This window comes from Mastigoproctus giganteus, chromosome 11 (genome assembly GCF_048544385.1).
Source record: "Mastigoproctus giganteus isolate SK-2022 chromosome 11, ASM4854438v1, whole genome shotgun sequence".
Lineage (NCBI taxonomy): Eukaryota > Metazoa > Arthropoda > Arachnida > Uropygi > Thelyphonidae > Mastigoproctus > Mastigoproctus giganteus.
Genome location: NC_143585.1, coordinates 29,345,481 through 29,364,334, shown reverse-complemented (window position 1 = coordinate 29,364,334; position 18,854 = coordinate 29,345,481). Strand labels below are relative to the sequence as shown.

Genomic DNA, 18,854 nt, shown 5'->3' with positions numbered 1-18,854 from the left:
AAGTTTAAATGGATTCCTTCGGTTGAAATGGCAATGTAAGAAGCATTTTCTTATTCATGCTTGCATATTCAGCAATATATATGGAATCTTCTCTATCTCATTGGCGTTTTCCAAAAAAAAAAAATTCCCTGAAATATTTTCTTTTTTGAGTCTGTCTGACGTGTAAGAGTAAGAGTACAAGCCAAACTCTTACTCTTACACTGAAGTTTAACAAGAGGATTATAAGATTCAGTTAATGTATTTATTTTCTTTTCTGAAATTAAACTTAAGAATATCAAGAAATATACCAATTTCCTTATGGATCTTGGGTTAATTGGCAATTTTATTTTGTATTAAATGTACGACTCGCCTGATACACTGAACATATACATCTGTCTTCACGAAAATATTCAGACTTCAGTAATGTCGAAAAAGTGGATTTTTATTCTTTATAACCGTGGATCCTTCAAGGAAGTCTTTAGATAACAGGAGATGCAGGATAACAGGAGACGCAATCTTCATTGCCTATAGAAATGTCAGGATGAAGAAATCAGCCTTATTCTGTAAAATCTTATTATGAAACCGAAGCGCATTGGTTGGAGATAAATAACTTTTAAGGTCGTTTATGAGCTAATATCAAAAGGATACCACAGTAACCTTAACAGTACCACATTCCTTTTTTGTTTCTAACAGAAACGTCTTCCTAGAGAGAAGAAAAAATCGATTTTTTTGCAAGTTTTATACCAGAGTGAAATAAGAAAGAAACTAGCGATGTTTTTTTTATTTTATTTTTTACGTATACATTTTTCTTTTCATAATAGTTAATGCATGGTTTAACAATTATTTTTCAATATAAAATTGACTGTCTGAACTAGTATTAATATTAATTCACAAAGGAACTGGACGCTGAGAGTAATTTTGACATCGCACCTAGTTGAATGGTACCACACTCAAGGTGATAGAGAATGAGAAAAAAGGTAGAGGTAAATAAATGTATAGTCCGACATGAAATTCCATGTTCAGTATTCAAAATGAGGCCTGGTTAGGCCTCATCTTGAATAACGAACACAGTTTAGAAACTTCATTTTAGGAAGTGTGTGGATCTATTGGGATGGGTGCAAAGAAGAGGAACAAGAGTAGTCAGGGCCACAAGAGGGTATTCTTACGAAGAAAGAGAAAGGCTTGAATTCTCTAAATTGCAATGTCCAGAAACTAGGCACTTGCAAAGTCTGATTGAGGAGTTTATGGCTTTGAATGGATCGAAAATGCTGATAGTGTCCATCTCTCATCGGATGACGCACACAAGATGAGCATAAAATTGAACTGGAAAAAGGATGACTGAAGGATAGATATGTGAAAGTATGCTCTCATCGAGATATTAGAATAGTGGAACAAACATCCATCTGGCGTTATGGAAGTTTGTTCCAACATATTATTAGAAGGAATGGGTTGAACAGACAAAATCGGCAGTTCTTTATTTTATTGTTTGGCTGATGCTGTATACGCTTACTTCCTTGTATTGTTTTGCCGCTATTGTTACCAGACTTCTGGACAAAATTAACAGAACACGTAGAAGATTTGGTATAGCTCGTGCAGCTTGCTATGAAGCGAGAGAAAATTTGGTATTGTGGTGTACCATAGAATAACGATCAAATAAAGAAACGGCAAGAAACTTCGTACAGGTATAAGAGACATTTTATTTATAGGGATTGTATTAGAATTACCAAAAAGGTCACATTATTGAAGTCGATACAAGATGCTCTAAAATATGGTCACGTGATATCAGTATAGTACGGCATATAATCCCTAGCAACGGCTAACCAGGCCTGACAGCGTTGAACCACGCTCCATATAAGGGTGTCTGTAAGATTCTGTGATAACATTCCATTCTTCCACCAGCACAGACCTTAGCTCACCAAGTGGCCGAGGAGTTGGCTATCGGAGTGCAATGCGAGGCCCACCGGTGGTCCACAGTTGTTCGATCTGATTTAAGTTTGGTGATCGTGATGGCCATGGCAGTCGTTGGATATCTTGATTTTCAAGGTATTCTTCCGCCACTTAAGCTCTAAGTGCAGTGGTGTTGTCGTGCATGAAAAGAAAATCTGGGCCAACCGCTCCCCTAAAAAGCCGCACATGGGTTTGAGGATCTGTTCTGGGTATCTCTGCGCAGTTGCGGTACCCCTATCAATAAAAATGTGAAGAAGCATACGGCTGTTGATCATTATTCCGCCCTACACGAGAACACCGCCTCTGCTCCTCTATAAGTGTCCCTTTCTCTGATGTAGGATGGGCGGTACTGCATTCCTCGTTGTCTCCAGTTTAAATAACGACTAGTCTGTTTTAGGCTAAAACGGGACCGAGAGAATAGAACTGTACCCCATTTGTCAGGGGTCCAAGTCGCATGTTCATGGCACCAATTTCTACGAGCTCTGCGGTGGTTTGGGATTAATGGGATACAAACCACTGGCTTTCTTGCGTAGAGTCCACTTGATTTGAGCCTTCTTAACAGTCAGGTTGGATATGTTTTTACGTGTGGCCGCAGCAACCTCAAGAGACAGTTGACGACAGAACATTTTAGGGTTCCATCTTGCTGTTAGAACTCGATAGCTGTCTGTTCTTGTTGATGTAGCTCTCCGGCGACCTTGGCTAGCACTTCTTATAATGGTTTCTGTCTCCTGAAACTGTTTCCATAGTGCCGAGACGACACTGAGTGACATATTAAGTCAACCTGCCATCTTGGCCCACGACTGCCCGGCCTCAAGTCGTCCAACGGACCGCCATCTCAAAGAATCATCTAAACGACGTTGACTTGCCATCCTGAGTACTGGAGATGTGGCTATACCACTGAGAAAGCCAAAAAACGGAATGAAGTGATGCAGTTGCAACCCGTGTTTTTATAGGCATGAATAATTTGCACAATGTGCGGCTCTGTAAGGTGGTAGATCGATTTCCATTGGATACTTGGAATTTGCATGCCAGAATACCTATTATATCAAATATTTGCCTTTGGTGACACTGTTAATAATAAAATATTCATGAAAAACATTTGGTTATGTTACTTTTGTCTTGCAGTGTATTAGCGAAATTTCCATAGTTCATCTAGTATACACCAACTTCGTGTCGTTATTGTTGTTTTATGGTTTAGTGGCGCAATAGCTGTAACGGCCATATTGCGCGACTGTTCATTATACTGCTACTGGAAGGTATAATACACTGTTCGACATAATTAAGTCGAAATCAGTGTAATCAGCGAAGTGTGTCATTTGATTTTTACTCTTTGAAGGCTTTATATCAAGACAGTCATTCATCTTATGTCAAGCGTAGCCGATAAACTCCGGTCTAGTGGTCGAATCAGCAGTCAAGCAGATGCATACTAATTTATAATGATATAAATTTAAACACAGTCAATTGATCATCAATTAATTCCACTACGGGTGCTTTCCACTGTTTGTTTTCTCACTTCTGTTAAACTTTACGTCAGAAGCAACCACACATCTTTCTGAGAACCTTTTATTGATGCAATATTTAATAACCAATACTGAAACTACTGCAACTTCTGGCACAGTTACTCCTTCCGGACAGTTGGGTGCCTCTTTTTTTATCACCTATAAATTCTGAATACTGTAGCCTTGGATACTTTTGTAATTTCCATAGTTCATCTAGTATACACCAACTTCTTGTCGTTATTGTCGTTTTATGGTTTAGTGGCGCAAGAGCTGCAGCGGCCATATTGCGCGAATGTTCATTATACTGCTAGGAACTGATATAGGGAAATAATTAAAGGCTATTATATAAGCGAATTCGCTTTAAATGACTGTAGAATTTTCTGAAATTGGCATTGTTTCCTGTTAGGTGATGCAGGCGTAATGGTCCAGTCTTAAAGGATGTGTTTTATGGTTAACAGGGCATGGCAGTGAACACACTATGGAGGATCTTCCCCTGCTAGCAGAAAAATGCCTCAGATGGGTGTGGCCAATTCGCGTTCTAGCAAGAACAACTTTTTTATACCTATTTTTTCCGAAAAGTTGAATTCCACAGTTCATGTTTAAGATGTAGTAGTTTATTGTTCGTATGAGATTGCCATAGATTCTTCCCCTAATGGTGGAATGCTTGTTGGATAACATGTTTATAATCTCCATAGGGACCTGTGCTTGTGTATAATACTGACTGACGGATTGTTTAGCTGCTTCATCTGCATTTTCATTTCCAGGAATTCCAGTGTGTGTGTGTCCTGGAATCCAAGAGAATTTTGCTGATTGGGCAGAATTTTGGATCGTGCTGAATCAATCAGGATGGAATATAGTTAGGGAAGGACATTACGTGGTTGTTTTCCATGAGAATTAATTGTTATAATAACCACTATTTTACCACGTGAAAAAATAATATATTACTCGTGTATTAAGCTTATATCACAAACAACTATACATTTCAGGCAACTTACCGCTATCATCAGACCTGATATAGGTGATGACAGGCAGCGGTAAGTTACCTGAAACGTCACCTTAAATGTATAGTGGTTTGGGCCATAAGCTTAATGAACTATATAATTTTCTTACTTGGTAAAAGAGTGGTTATTATAACAATTAATTTTCAACCAGGATCGGATTTGTGCCATAACCGGATTGGAAGGTGGATATATGTATTATAGTACATTCACTGCACTCAAGGAAACAATATAAATTATGACCTGGGGGGAGAAGAAACACTGATATGATCAAGGGCTAATTTAATTGCATACAGTTCGTCAGTGCCCATACTGCACACTATTGGGAGTGTCGTAGAAACGATGAAAGTAGGAAAGACCGTTGCAGCACCTATAGTCGTTTCTATTTTTCAACCCAGCCGTATATACACTCAGTGACCACTAATACCATGTTGGACCACCGTTCGCATGGATAACAGCAGCTATTCACCTAGTCATTGACTCCACTAGATGTCTAAAGGCGTCCATAGGGAACTCCAGCCATGCTGCCTACAAGGTTTTCTACAGTGTTGGAATCAATGAAGGTTGCGTGTCCATAAGACCCCACTTCCCGTTCCAAAACATCTCACTGGTGTTCAATTGGATTGAGGTTATGGCGAATTTGGAGGCCAGTCAAGATGGATGATAATTTCACTGTGTTCATCGACCCACTCGTGCATAGTGCGGGCTCGATGACAAGCCACATTATTGTCTTGAAAGGTCCCATTTCTTTCCGGAAAAAAAATTTAACATGGCACGGAAAACATGGTCTCCTAGAAAGCTGACAGTATGTATGTATTGTTGTTTTCGGGTTGCCCTTAGACGTTAGCATTAGTAGTGGCAAATAATGCAAGAAGGCAAGCTATACAACCAAAAAAACTCCTCCCATTTCACCTATATATTCCATCCAGCAAAAAAAAAAAAAAAAAAAAAAAAATATATGATATTAGTCCCCCGTAAATGATTACATCTACCCATATATTTATTTTGTCTGTAAATTACGTGCGTTCTATGATCGATTTGCCTGTTTTCTGGACGAAAACACCTTGCTATCTACGCCTGAGACCGACTAACTCAGCCACGGAGTAAAGAAAGCCCACTAAAGTTCCTCGCGTCATCGATGGGGTTCGAACCCGCGCCTTTTCCAGCTGGTATGGGGAGGACGGTGACGATTCCACTGTGCTACCTGCGCAGACACATTCCATCCAACAGTTTGTCTAGTATTTGAATATATTTAAGTTATCAACTTCCACAACAACATATGGAAGTTTGTTCCAATAATCAACCGCCCGCTGGCTAAAGGCAAACTTCCACACATCTATTCTGCAACCATCCTTCTTCAGTTTGAATTTGGTCCCGTCTTATGTGTGTAGTATGAGCAAGAGAAAGAATTAGATAAACACTTAGCTTGCTCACTCCATTCAAAGCCTTAAACATCTCAGTCAGATCACCTCGCAGGTACCTAGTCTCCAGACGCTCATTTTAGCAACCACAACTTATTTTCTACCAGTGACTTTATTGCTGTTGCTGCTAATTGAGCCCTATGTTTCAACCCTGACATACTTCTTTATTATTATGCGGTCATTAATATATTGCAGATCTTTTTTTTTTTTTTCATCCATCTCAGTCCAGCCGCACGGGATGACAGTTTTTCAATATGCAGATTAAATCGCCATTTGGGGTCAAATGTCACACTCAGATGAGAATGAGATGAAACCTGAGGAGTGTGTGCATTGTTGAGAGATGGAAAGGTCAAGAGGTAGGTAGGCTTTAGTGAGATCATTAAGGTAGATTTGGATGAGTTTATTTTCATTCTGAATTGTACGAGGTAGATAAGTTATTCAGTATTCCATTGACGTACTCGACAGTCTGAGCAAGATTTGCATTCTGAGTGATGGGTATTAGAATTTTAAGGTCGACTTGCACCACCAGATTGCAGATTACCACTACTCTAGCGTACGAAGCTGTTCGGCTTTTTATACTGCTAGATATGCGACATAGTCCATTACGGATGGGGTGGTCATAATTCAGTGATCACTGAGTATATATAAATTGAGTTATTCAGTTCTTCCTTCGAGCGATTCGGCCCGTACTGTAGCGATCGGAAGTTCTTTAAACACTTCACTGCCTGTTAGTTTCTGTGGTATTTATTCATCACAATGTGCCACCTTCATTTTCATTTTCTGTCAGATTTGGATTAGTATTTAACGGTAAAACTATTTCCTCATCTATCAAAAATGGCCCTGGATCGTTACCAAAACAATTCATAACGCTTTGTATAAGTGGAATTATGATTTTATTGTATTCATGTGATGTTCTTGTTTCTTATAGTTAAATATTAAATGTGCCAATTTCTAAAAGCGAAAATAATTGAAATTTTGTATAACTGGTATTCGGATTAATGGAAATCTATTGTATTGGGTGGCAATCTTCTACTGTTCTCTCGTTTGCTAAAGCGAGTATGTAGGACTTTCTTTTAGACTACAAATTGCAAACTTGGATCAAATCAAACCTGATATGAGGAACTTGTGCATAATCATGATACGGATCACGATTACAAGCAAACGTCACTCAGATTTATTAATACAGAGAAGAGATTTTCAGAAGTTACATACAAAACAAATCACACTCCCTTTCAGTTGTAAAATGATAAAATATCTACATCTTTTATCATTTTACTAATGTCATCTTATAATTTAAATTTTCACGGCTCATATGCACAACTAACAAGGCATTTAAAACCATCCATTCAGTAAAGCGTGTCGCTGATTCTTTATAAAGATATCACACTTAATTATGCGTCTTGTCTCGGCCTTGATTTTACCTAATACTTCAGTTTGTTACTCCTGCTGTGCTTGCTTTCACTTTCTTAGAATGAATCGCTAGAATTGGTGCAAAAAAGTAATGCGCCAGTAGTTTTACGAGTAGTAAAACTACTAGCGCATCACTTTAAATTTCATCATGCTTCATAGAAACAACAGTGATCAAAACATTTTAACTTAATGCTGTTGTACTCGTATACCTGCTGCTTTGATAAAAGTCCTTTTTGTACGCAAGGTCATACATACAACAAGGTTACACGAAGTGCTGGGTCTTTTTGGCAGTGCCCTCTTTCTTTTCCTCTTATTATTTCTTCTTCTATAAATTGGTGTAGAGCGCATTTTTAAAATTTTTGCCTGAAAATGTAGTCCAGACGTAGAGTTTGGCAAAACTTTCAAAAAAAAATTTGATAGCCGTTTTTTGACGATGGGAATAATACGAGAGTTTTTTTAACGACTCGGCTCTCAATGAACGAATTTTCATGAAATTTTATATTTAATTCTTTTAGAAATATCGACGTTTAAATTTTTCGAGATATTCCAAATTTCATTGAAATTGGACAAATAGAAATCAGGCAATTATTTGTTTTTCCATACAGTTTGTATGGCAAAAATATGTCATGATATTAGATTAATTTAATCAATTAATTATATTAATTGATTAAATTTAACCAATTAAAAAATCATGAAAAGAAAAAAAATCAATTAATTTTAGAAAAAAATCGAACGCGTCTGCAAGGTAACACACTACTTACATTACATAACTTTGTTTTTATCCCTGTTGAATGTGTCCTGACGGGTGGCAAAGTGCATATAAGCGCCTTCCTCCCATGCCGGATGGAAATGGGGTGGGTTCGATACCGTCAATGACGGAGGAATTTTTATGGACTTTTTTTCACCATGGCCGAGTTAGTCGGTTTCAGGCGAGGGTTGCGTTTTTCTTTTTTATCTCTCAGAAATCGGATTTCTTGCTCCAGCAAATAGGAAAACTAACGAAAGAAAAAAAAAATTTCTGTTTATATACTCCAGGACGACCAAACGGTCAGAGGAGTTCACAAGATAGACAGAATACAAGAAACAGCACCGTATTCAACAGTCACGGGCTTGAACGCCAGTCACTCAAGACACGTGTACTTATGCACCCGCGCGCCTGCCCACTAGGTTACGGCGGACTCGCAAATTTTAGCGTAATATGCCAGCCCTGTTGTATGTTGTTGTTGTAGTAGGGTTCGGCCTGACGTAGCCGAGTGGTCAGGAGCGAGATTACATAGCACGCGTTCCTTGAGTGTACCGGGATTCAAGCCTGTGACTAATAAACACGATAAATATTTGTATTTACGATTTATTGTAAACCCTACTGACTTGGTTGTCGTGCCGGAGTATAAACAGAATTTTTTTTCTCTGTGTAACCTTCGACCCCAACGTTAGGTTCAACTGTCACATCGAATGTGTTCTACGCAAGATCAGCCGAATGCGCTGGATTGCCCGTCAACATCTTCATCATAACACAGATGCAAAAACTACAATCAGATATCTGCAAACCGTTGTGTATCATATCTTTCTGTATGCCTCTGAAATATGGGCCTCCGCGGTACCTTCTCTCATGAAGCCCATCCTCGCCAGCGAATACTGGATACTGAAGTGGGCAACCCGCAAACATCGACTCCCCCCAACAGAGGACCACCAGCATGGCCGACCAACTTCAAATCCCTCGGCTGCTTCAAATAATCGGCATGAGGAGAGCTGTGACCACAGTCAAAATGCTGGTTGGTAAAATCAACTCCCCTGACTTCTGGGATATGTCAGTGGCATGTTCCACTTCCTTCCCTAAGAGCCACCCCTCTTCTTCAGCTACAACGGAACAGACTGAAGGTCAGTGACAGATTCCTACCTGGCCAAGTACTTCCTACAATACAAGACCTGCTAATGATCGGAGTTGACCTCCAGAAATTCGCTTCGGATCGCAATTACAGGCGCTCGTTGGCCGAACTTGTTCCCCTTTTGTTTGGCCCCTGATGTCGACTCATACCGATATCTCCACCTGCTATCTGCTATGAGGCGCAGAACGGCACGTCGCAGGCACATCGACGAACTGTTTCACAAGAAAATGCGAGATCGAACAACTTAATGCACGCCTGTGAAATATTCTGACTTCTGTGAATATTCTGAAATATGTGCTTTGTACATATGAACGTGTACATACCTTGGTGTACTGTCTGCCCCACAACTATGTATATACTCATATGTATTGAATGGTTAATGTTACGTTTTTAAGTTAATTTCATGTTATGTTATCTTTTTGTTAAACTGTACATATTTTTATATTACTCTATATCATTGTCAAGCCCCTGGCCTCCTGTCTGTGGCGGACACATTATTGTATCTTTACTGTACAATAAAGATTTCTTTTAGGAGCATCAGCAACTAAGGCCCCGTGCATAAATTGCATGTGTTCTATGGTCGATTTTCTGTTTGCTAGACGAAAAACCCGAGTTTCCGAAAGAAAAAACCACGCTACCCTTGCCTGAGACCCACTAACTCAGCCGCGTTGTGAAAAAGGCTCATAAAAATTCCTCACGTCGTCGACGGGGCTCGAACTCAAGTCTTTTCCACCCGGATATGCCAGCGCCTCGTAGCCGTATCTGTCTTGGCACTTAACGCACAAACACAGAGTAATAACAACACTGAATATGCAAACGTTTTACTGTAAAGAAAGTGATAAATGCAATGGAGTTATTGAGTTCCTTTACAAAGATCATGGAAATCAAAACAAAAAAAATTCGCTTTGCATGTATAATTTTTATTGCAGAAATTTTTACAGTTCCTTGCAGTAGGTCCATAGCCATTCGCCAAAGATTTAACAAACAGGAGATTGAAAAATAATAGATAAATTTAGATTAATACGAAGAAATAAATTAATAAAGAATAAACAAAACGAGTAATGGCATATATTGAGTCTTCCAATTATAAAACAGTTAAATTATATTAAAAGGAAATTTGCAATCAAAATTAATTAAATATTTTAAAAAAATTATAGAAATTGGCTTCTCTGTAAACGATTGATTTGAAACCGTGTTTATAATAAGAAATTAACCATTTCGGCGGTTTATGTTTTAATACATACAGCGAATTCATGTTCAAGTATTACTCTTTGAAACTATGTAGCCTTGCAGGATTTTGTATTGAGTTACCTTTGGGATTATTTATTCCTCAGACATATAGTCCGAACGAATTTCTGGACATTTATGTAATAAGCTGACTTGAAATTTTCAGCCGCGAGGCTCCTACAGGCGCGAGGCCCTGGGCGATCGTCCACTTCGCCGCCAGTGTAATGTAATTATATGTAGTATTGTAGATATTCACTGCCTGTTGGTGCATATCTGCTATACAGTATGGTTAGATATGCACCAACTTGATTACAACCGATGGTGATCTCTGCATTAGAGTTTATTTATGTAAATCTAGCAAATTAATGCAATTATGTGATATATGTCGTTTCCAAGAGATCACAATAAAGACGAGTGGGGACAGCGGTGGTCAAAGAAAAGGATTTCACCAGATTCAAAGGAAGTCCGGGTGAAGTCGTAGGTGCGCATTTAGCAGATACTATAGTATAAAAGACACACTTTGTCTCTTTCTAAGAGAGCTATCACGTGAGTACCCCTAGAACGAAGAAATGCAGAAAAACGAAGAAAATTCTAAAAATCCAACTTGAGCAGCACTACAGATAAAATATATTCAGCAATGAAACACGTCTACTCTGACATATGGGCATTTCGAGGACGATAATGAGAATATTCACAGCGCAAGTGTTCGAGAAACACGATAGGTACTGTTATTCCCTGGCCAGCACAATCTAATCTCGGATCTCAGTCCAGTTGCAAGACGTGTCAGAGCTTGGCGAAAGGTGACCCAGGTAGTTAGAAGGCTAGTATGAGAATCCTGTCACAATCCCTAGAAATCATCAACCAGGAGTTTTAAAAAATAACCGCAATCAACGGTCTCGCCTTGGTGGAGACCGTTGATTGCGGTTGTTGAATACATGTGAATAATTGGTGAGTACATGTGGAAATCAGTCTGAATGGCGATTCTCGCTTCTTATTCCAGTCAGATGGGTGGATGTAGAATTTTGAAATTAAATTCAAAGAATACAATAAGAACACAAAGAAGTAATGTTATTTGAACGTATTTTGTTGGTCTGGAGAACGTCTCCGCTACAGAAATGCGTTGCACCCCACCAGAATATACTGCTATCCCCGTGTGAATTTGTATTCTTCAAATAGAGTAAATAAATAAATACCAATAATTAAGTTTGGAAGAGGCGGGGTTATGTTGTGGCGCTGTTTCTCATGTTATAGCCCATAGTCTTTGGTGGTTTTACGGGAACAGTGAACGCCGACCTTAACAAAAGTTCGAATGTCCGCCGCAGAGTACCAATTTGAACCCTACGGAACACCTATATGATGAACTGGAACGTTGGATGAGGACCCTACCAGCACGGCCCACATCACAGTTGTACAAGTGACCGTTCTTTAGGAGAAATGGAAGATTATACCTACTGCAGTGTATCGTTCGTTAGTGGGGAGCCTACTCTGGAGGATGGAGGGTTCATAACAGCCAAAGGGGGATCGATATGCATTAAAGTGAATGGCATTGACTTTAGTAATGAAATTGCGCGTGTTCGTATACCTTTTGGATGATAGTGTGATTTTATGTTGAAAATTTATATAATATAAGGGGTGAAAGATTTAGAGACAACAGTAGTGAGAAATCTAATAAAGAGCATAATGGTTATAAACAAATTTGGGCGTGTTAGTAAATGTGTTTAATACTGCTGGTTGGTTGGTTGTTATAGGGTTTTAGATGCATCAACAACTTGAGCCATATTACACCGTATATAATATGTCTGTAAATCACCATCCACCCCACACCTGGTGGAAAAGAATTGAGTTCGAATCCCGTCAATGGAGCGAGTTTTTATGGACATTTTTCACAAGGTGGCTGAGTTAGTCGGTCTCAGGAGAGGGTGGCATGTGTTTTTTTTTTTTTTTTTCTCTCCTGGAAACTGGTTTTTCGTCAGCAAACAGCAAAGCGACCACAAAACACACGTAAGTTATAGACATATTATGTATGGCGCAATGTGGCCTTTCTGTTTTTATTGTATTCTTTCAATTACAAAGAATACAATAAAAACGTAAAGAAAATAAAATTATTTGAACGTATTTTGCATAAATGTCCAGAGGGGATATTTAAATTTTAATATAAATAATACTTTCTAATTACTGCTTTCTACGTATTCATATTTCACATTGAATGATATTAAATTCTAATCTCGGAAACGATATTTGTTTTTGGTTAACTTTTCTTCAATGATTTAATCTCCTTGTTTTTTAAATAACGCTTCATTTTTCCTTTGATTACTTGTAATTGAATTCCTTGGCTATTAGTAACTTAATGCTCATTATCTCTTAATTACTTCATTGCTTAAATTCAAAATTACTACACTTTCCCAGTGAATAAGCGAGAAATGACAAAACAATTTGTTATCTCTTTGAATAAGAAATAACAGACTGTGGAAAAGGCTAGAAATAAGAAGTAATTAGATACACAGCTGCTGCAGATGTAGTTGAGACACTCAATTTACGGCTAATATTCCTGAACAAGGAACTTAAACTATCAGCAAGCGATTTTAAATCTCAGATGGGGAAAAAAAAATCGCATTAAGCTTTATTTTGAATGAACTACGAAAATCAAATTAATTATTGTCTGAAAAATGAAATATTCATCCAATAATATCCATAACAGCAAAACGATGCTAGGGGTTTATAATTGTAATTTTAGCCATTGCTTGGAGGGATGGATGTGAGGCGCATCTCACTTTCACACACACATATCTTCGGGCTATTTACATAGGGTGGCGGAAAATTAATTTAGATACTTATAAAAATTTACTTACAGAACATACATACATATTAACAAATAAGCGCAATATTTACATATTACACTATTGCACATAACAATTTTAACCTTGGTGTTCTGTCCACAAATTCTACACAGACAGCAATTAAACTTCTCAGACATTAAACTCGCAGCCATTCTACGAAGAAGATAAGCACCAAAAAAAAAGCTGATCAGCATTTTACAACAAATTTCTGCGGTAGAATCAGTACATTAAGGCTTTTATTTTGTGATAGAAAATGAAAGGTACCCAACTCTAGTTGAGAAATTTTCCCCTATAGGCTTTAATCCGTAGTGAACTTGGCGTAGTCAGCATCTCGAGATACTGAATTCTTGGATGGAGTTGGTGAACACATCTGCCTTATGTAAGGCGGCCCCTAAACGTTGTTTAACTCTACCTTGTTACTCTGTGATGATATACAAAGAAGGAGTTATTCTAGCAAAAACCTGTCTTCCAGATGCAGCCTAGATTTCTCTGTAGAGAACGATGGGCCAACCCTGAGAGGATAAAGTGGAATCCACCGACCACAATGATCCCAGATATTTGGAGCTGAGATGAGCCCTGCTAGCAGGGCCACGATTAAAAAAAAAAACTAAAAAATGAATGCTCTATTTTATATTCATATAATATACAAATTTGCGCCAAAGTCACTGGCACATTGCTCAAAATGGTGAAGAATGGTAGTTGAAGACAGGACAGGACATGCTGTTGCTTTTGATCAGCATTCAGACATCTGGGGGCCCTTTGGCAGAAAGCTTCCGCATGTCCAAAGTGTCACGAATAACATATCCAACACGTTCCGCAGACATGTCTCGAGTCTCAGCTATCCATTCAGCAGAAATTCGTCTGTTGGAAAAATATCATGGTGTGAATGGCATCAACATTTTCAGGCATTGTTGCTGAGACTAGGTGTCCTCGTGGGTAGCACGGTTGGTAGGCTTGCTGTTCTCCCCACACTGGGTGGAAAAGACCTGAGTTCAAGTCGTCTTGTCAATGACGAGAGAAACTTTTATGGGCCTTTTTCACAAGGTGGCTGAGTTAGTTGGTCTCAGGCGAGGGTAGCATGGTTTTTTCTCCGGAAACTCGAGTTTTTCGTCCAGCAAACAAAAAATCGACCTCAAAACACACGCAATTTTCAAACAATACACACGGAGCAATATGTCCTTAGTCGCTGATGCTCCTAAAACCTTACTACCTACTGAAACTGGTTTTCCTGTTGTCTCTGCATCCTCAGTGTGAAAAAAAAAAAAAAAAAAAAAAAAAACATTTCAAATTTTTCAACCCTTCAACCCAGCCTTTGATGATTGCATAGAATGGACATATTCTCCTAGTGTCGCTGATATATCAGCATGAATTTCGTTTCGTGTTTTACCTGTAGAAACAGGTATTTTTCCACGGTAAAACTATTATTCATTACCATTTGTACTCTGTACTGAAAACTGCCTGTTCAATCTTCAAAATTCAGCACTAAGTAGCTCATTTATTTGATACGCCTATCTAACAGCGAGTAGATTCCCCACTCTTTATATCTCCCAGACCAGATTCGTTGTTGCACGGACTAACCGAGATGTCCAAAGCATGCCACAGGGTTACTGAACCACGTTGACTCAATTGCTGTTGTTGTTGTTGTTATTGGGTTTTAGGAGAATCGCCAACTAAGGCCAGTTGCTCCGTGTATATTGTCTGTAAATTGCGTGTGTTCTGTGGTCGGTTTTCTGTGTGCTGGACGAAAAACCCGAGTTTTCTGGAGAAAAAACCATGATACCCTCGCCAGAGACCGACTAACACAGCCACGTTATGAAAAATGCCCATACAATTCCTCACGTGATTGACGGGGGTCGAACTCAGGATTTTTCCACCCGGGACTCAATTGCTTCCCACAGTTGCTGCAGATTGGACCGCTGCGGATTCTACTCCCAAGTGCTCATTCCACCACATCCTACACAAGTTCTCATTTGGATTGAGATCTTTCACCGCAGTTTCTGGAACCACTCAAGTTTCACTCAAGTTTCTGGAACAAGCTCTGTACAATTCTGGCCTTTTCACAGGAAGAGCCCGTTCGCAGATGGATACACTGCAGTTAGGAAGGGATTGATTGGAAACAATTTTCAAATGGCATCAAAATGTTGCTTCGCTGGTATCAAAGGGTCCAATTTTCATCATGAAAACACTCCTCGCACCATTACAACGCTACCAACAGCTTACATTTTTGATGTATACCTAGGAAGATGGATCTATGGACTAATGGTGTTTTTGCCTTATTCTGGTCCTCCCATGAGCGTGAAACAGCATGAACCAGGATTCGTCAGATCAACATTTTTCCAATCATCCTCTGTCTTTCTGTGTGGTAGTACAGTGGTTGACATCACCGTTCTCCCCACACCGAGTGGAAAAGGCTCGAGTTTAAATCCCGTCAATGACGCAAGGAACTTTTATGGACTTTTCTCACTCTGTGGTTTAGTTAGTCGGTCTCATCCGTGCATAGCAAGGTTTTATCCCCCGGAAACTTGGATTTTTCATACAGAAAAACAGACAAATCGAACATAGAATGTACACAATTTATGGACATAATACGTATGGGTCGATGAGATCTTTTTCCCTCTAATATAAAAGTTTTTTTTTTCTTTTTTCTTTTTTCTTTTTTTTTTTTTTTGATAATTTGCTATCCTTAGCCCACTGTTACCATATCCTGTTCTTTGTTGACCGAAGCGGAATCCATTTTTGAACTGTGATTAGATGAATTTCAGAATGCATGACGAATTGCACATTCCAAAATGCCTCTTTGGTTACCACTGTTGTTTGGGTTTTTGTTGGCCATTGTAGCCTTTCTGTTACCCTGAACAAGTCTTATGGACCTCCTTTGGCATCTCACATGAACTAATTGTTTCTGATCAGAGGATCAAAGTTGGCTGGTTGTTTATCCAATGTTATTTGGTTACTGGACCGATTTCGATACATTCATATACAATTGTCTGGAGTGCATCGATACAGTCGTACATGAAAACTGCAACCCAGCAGGATTGCCGTTTCCAAGAGAGTCACACCAATGCCTATGCGCCGACTAGCATCCCGCGTTTAAAGACACTTAAATCTTTCGTCTTGCCCTTTTTTGCACTGCATTGTACACATACATCTCTATGTATTTAAAATGGCCAGCAATACAACACATCACAGTACAGAACTAACACAAAGTTGATTACACAACATACAACACACCTTCCTGGCTTAGCTAAGTAGAACTTTATCTCAATGACACCACCACCAACGATATGTGGGAAACCCACGGAGCCACCTAGACTGAGATACAATATACAACACAGTCCTTACGTATGGCCCTCGTATGTAGCACAGTTGGTAGAATCGCCGTCTTCCTCCACACCGGGTGGAAAAGACCTGAGTTCGAGTCCCGTCGATGACATGAGAAATTCTTATCGGACATTTATCACAACCTGGCCGAATTAGTTGATCTCAGGCGAGGGCACATGGTTTTTTCTCCCGGAAACTCAAGTTTTTCGTCCAGCAAAACAAAAAATCGACCTCAGAACACACTCAATTTACAGACAATATACACAGAACAATATGGCCTTAGTCGCTGATGCTCCTAAAATTCTACTACAACAACAACAACAACCACCACTTTACGTATCTACCACCACTTTAAATCGCGTACATTACGATACGAATACGTGATATTACTGTTACTCAATTTCATGAAAATGGTAGATGTACCTAATTAAGTGGCAACTCAGTGTACTATGCTTTGCTATGAGTAATTACATTTTTTTTTCAGCTGTGCTGAAAATTGATCTGACAGAGCAAAGTCAATTACAGTACATATTTGGAAAGAACTAAAAATTACAATAATAATTACAAGTTCACTTATTTTCATTAAAAGCAGATTTTAATGTGTACTAACACTAGTGTACATTTAAAATACGAATGATAAGAAAACGCTGGTAAATGAGATACTACGATTTCACACGAAGATAAAATCAGTCATGGTTGTTTAACTGATTGGCATCTCTATATAACACAAGTATCTGTCATTAAAGTATTGTAAAAATTCAGGGCCTCTCAAAAACTTACCCATTGCGTCCACTGTTGTCGCCGGTATTGTTCTTGAGCACCTGAGCACGTTCGCCTTCAGGTGTAGTCATAGCCCAACTTAATATATCCGGTGGTTAATCAAGTAACGATGCGACATGCGCCTATCTCGATAATCCCATCCATCACTCGACCTTCAGTCTGTCACAAGTGCATCGCGCCGACACTCACTGTTATCGACTCGGATTTCCCCAAACAACTGCACTCACCCTTACTCTCCTATAAAATACACTCTCGGTCGAACAGTGAACACACCGCTACTTGTTACATTCGGATCTTACACGCCTGCACGTGCCGTCAGGAAAGAGTGTGACGTCATTATTAAAGATTCTCGCTATTGGTGGCAGAAGAACACCATCTCTCTCTCTCTCTCTGAGATGCTGCTAACTCTCGGTACCACGTGTTTTTAGCAAAGATGTCGTGTCATCTGACCGACTCCAGGGGTCTGCAAATAGCTGATTTTCAGCTGTTTTTAGTAGGCATGCGTATATTGAACAACACATTTTATAAGACAGAACTGAGAGCGTCCGCGGATATAGCTGATATAGAGCCGTCAAGAAAAACATTCGCAAGTATGTAATGATGGATATTCACGTTACGAAACTGATAAATGCTTTTCTTTCACCAACCATTGCCTGAGTTAAGGATAACTGGAGTAAAAGGTTGATCTGAGCTCCAGAATATATGCATTGGCTAGCCAATTTATTCTCTTAAAAAATTAATATTAGGGCTTCCCAGGAACAACTTCATATACCTATTTTGTCCATATATTGGGTGTAGCATACGCTTCTTGATTAGACCAGGGTTCGAGCCCATCACCACCAAATACGGAGGATGGGGAAAGGTCAAAGGAATGACCACCGCATATTCCCGGAGCAATATGCCCTTAGTTGCTAATGCTCCTAAAAATCAAAACAACATCAAACAACATATTGGGTGTGTTCTGTGGTCGGCTTGCATGTAGCTGGACAAAACGAAAAAAACAAAAAAAAAAACAAAAAAAACACGACTTTTCGAGAGGGAAAGATCATGTTACTTAATATGAGATAAATATACGAATATGTTTGTGAAATGGATGTGATTATCTGCTTGTAGAGCGTAATTCAGCTAATCGATGTATATTTTAAATTAAAGAGATTTTTTTTAGAACCGTATACTGTGTTCCAAAATATTTGGATTTCGGAGCTTCTAAATACACTGCTCGAAAAAATTAACAGAACACGTAGGAAACGTGGTGTAACGCGTGCAGCTTGTGATGAAGCGGACAAAATTTGGTATGGTGGTGTACTATAGATTAACGAGGAGAGAGCGAGAAACTTTGCATAGGTGTAAGAGGCAAATATAGGGGTTGTATAAGAATTGTCAAAAAGGTCACATAACAGAAGATGATACAAGATGCTCGAAAATATGGTCACATTACATCAGTACGTCGTATGATCCCTCCAACGGCTAAACAGGCATGACAGCGATGAACCATGCTCGATATAAGGGCGTCTATAAGGTTCTCTGGTAATAAATCCCATTCTTCCAC

General features: G+C 39.1%; 1 protein-coding gene across 1 annotated transcript in view; it reads right to left on the bottom strand.

Moving 5' to 3' along the window:
* LOC150077843 (adenylate cyclase type 8-like) overlaps window positions 1-17,568 on the bottom strand; it is a 188,737-nt gene extending 171,169 nt beyond the window's left edge. Inside the window, exon 1 of the mRNA XM_090385413.1 lies at window positions 17,306-17,568. Within this exon, the coding sequence (XP_090241539.1) occupies window positions 17,306-17,376 (71 nt within the window). The 5' untranslated portion in view covers window positions 17,377-17,568. The remainder of the gene's footprint in view (window positions 1-17,305) is intronic.
* Window positions 17,569-18,854: the final 1,286 nt, after the last annotated feature.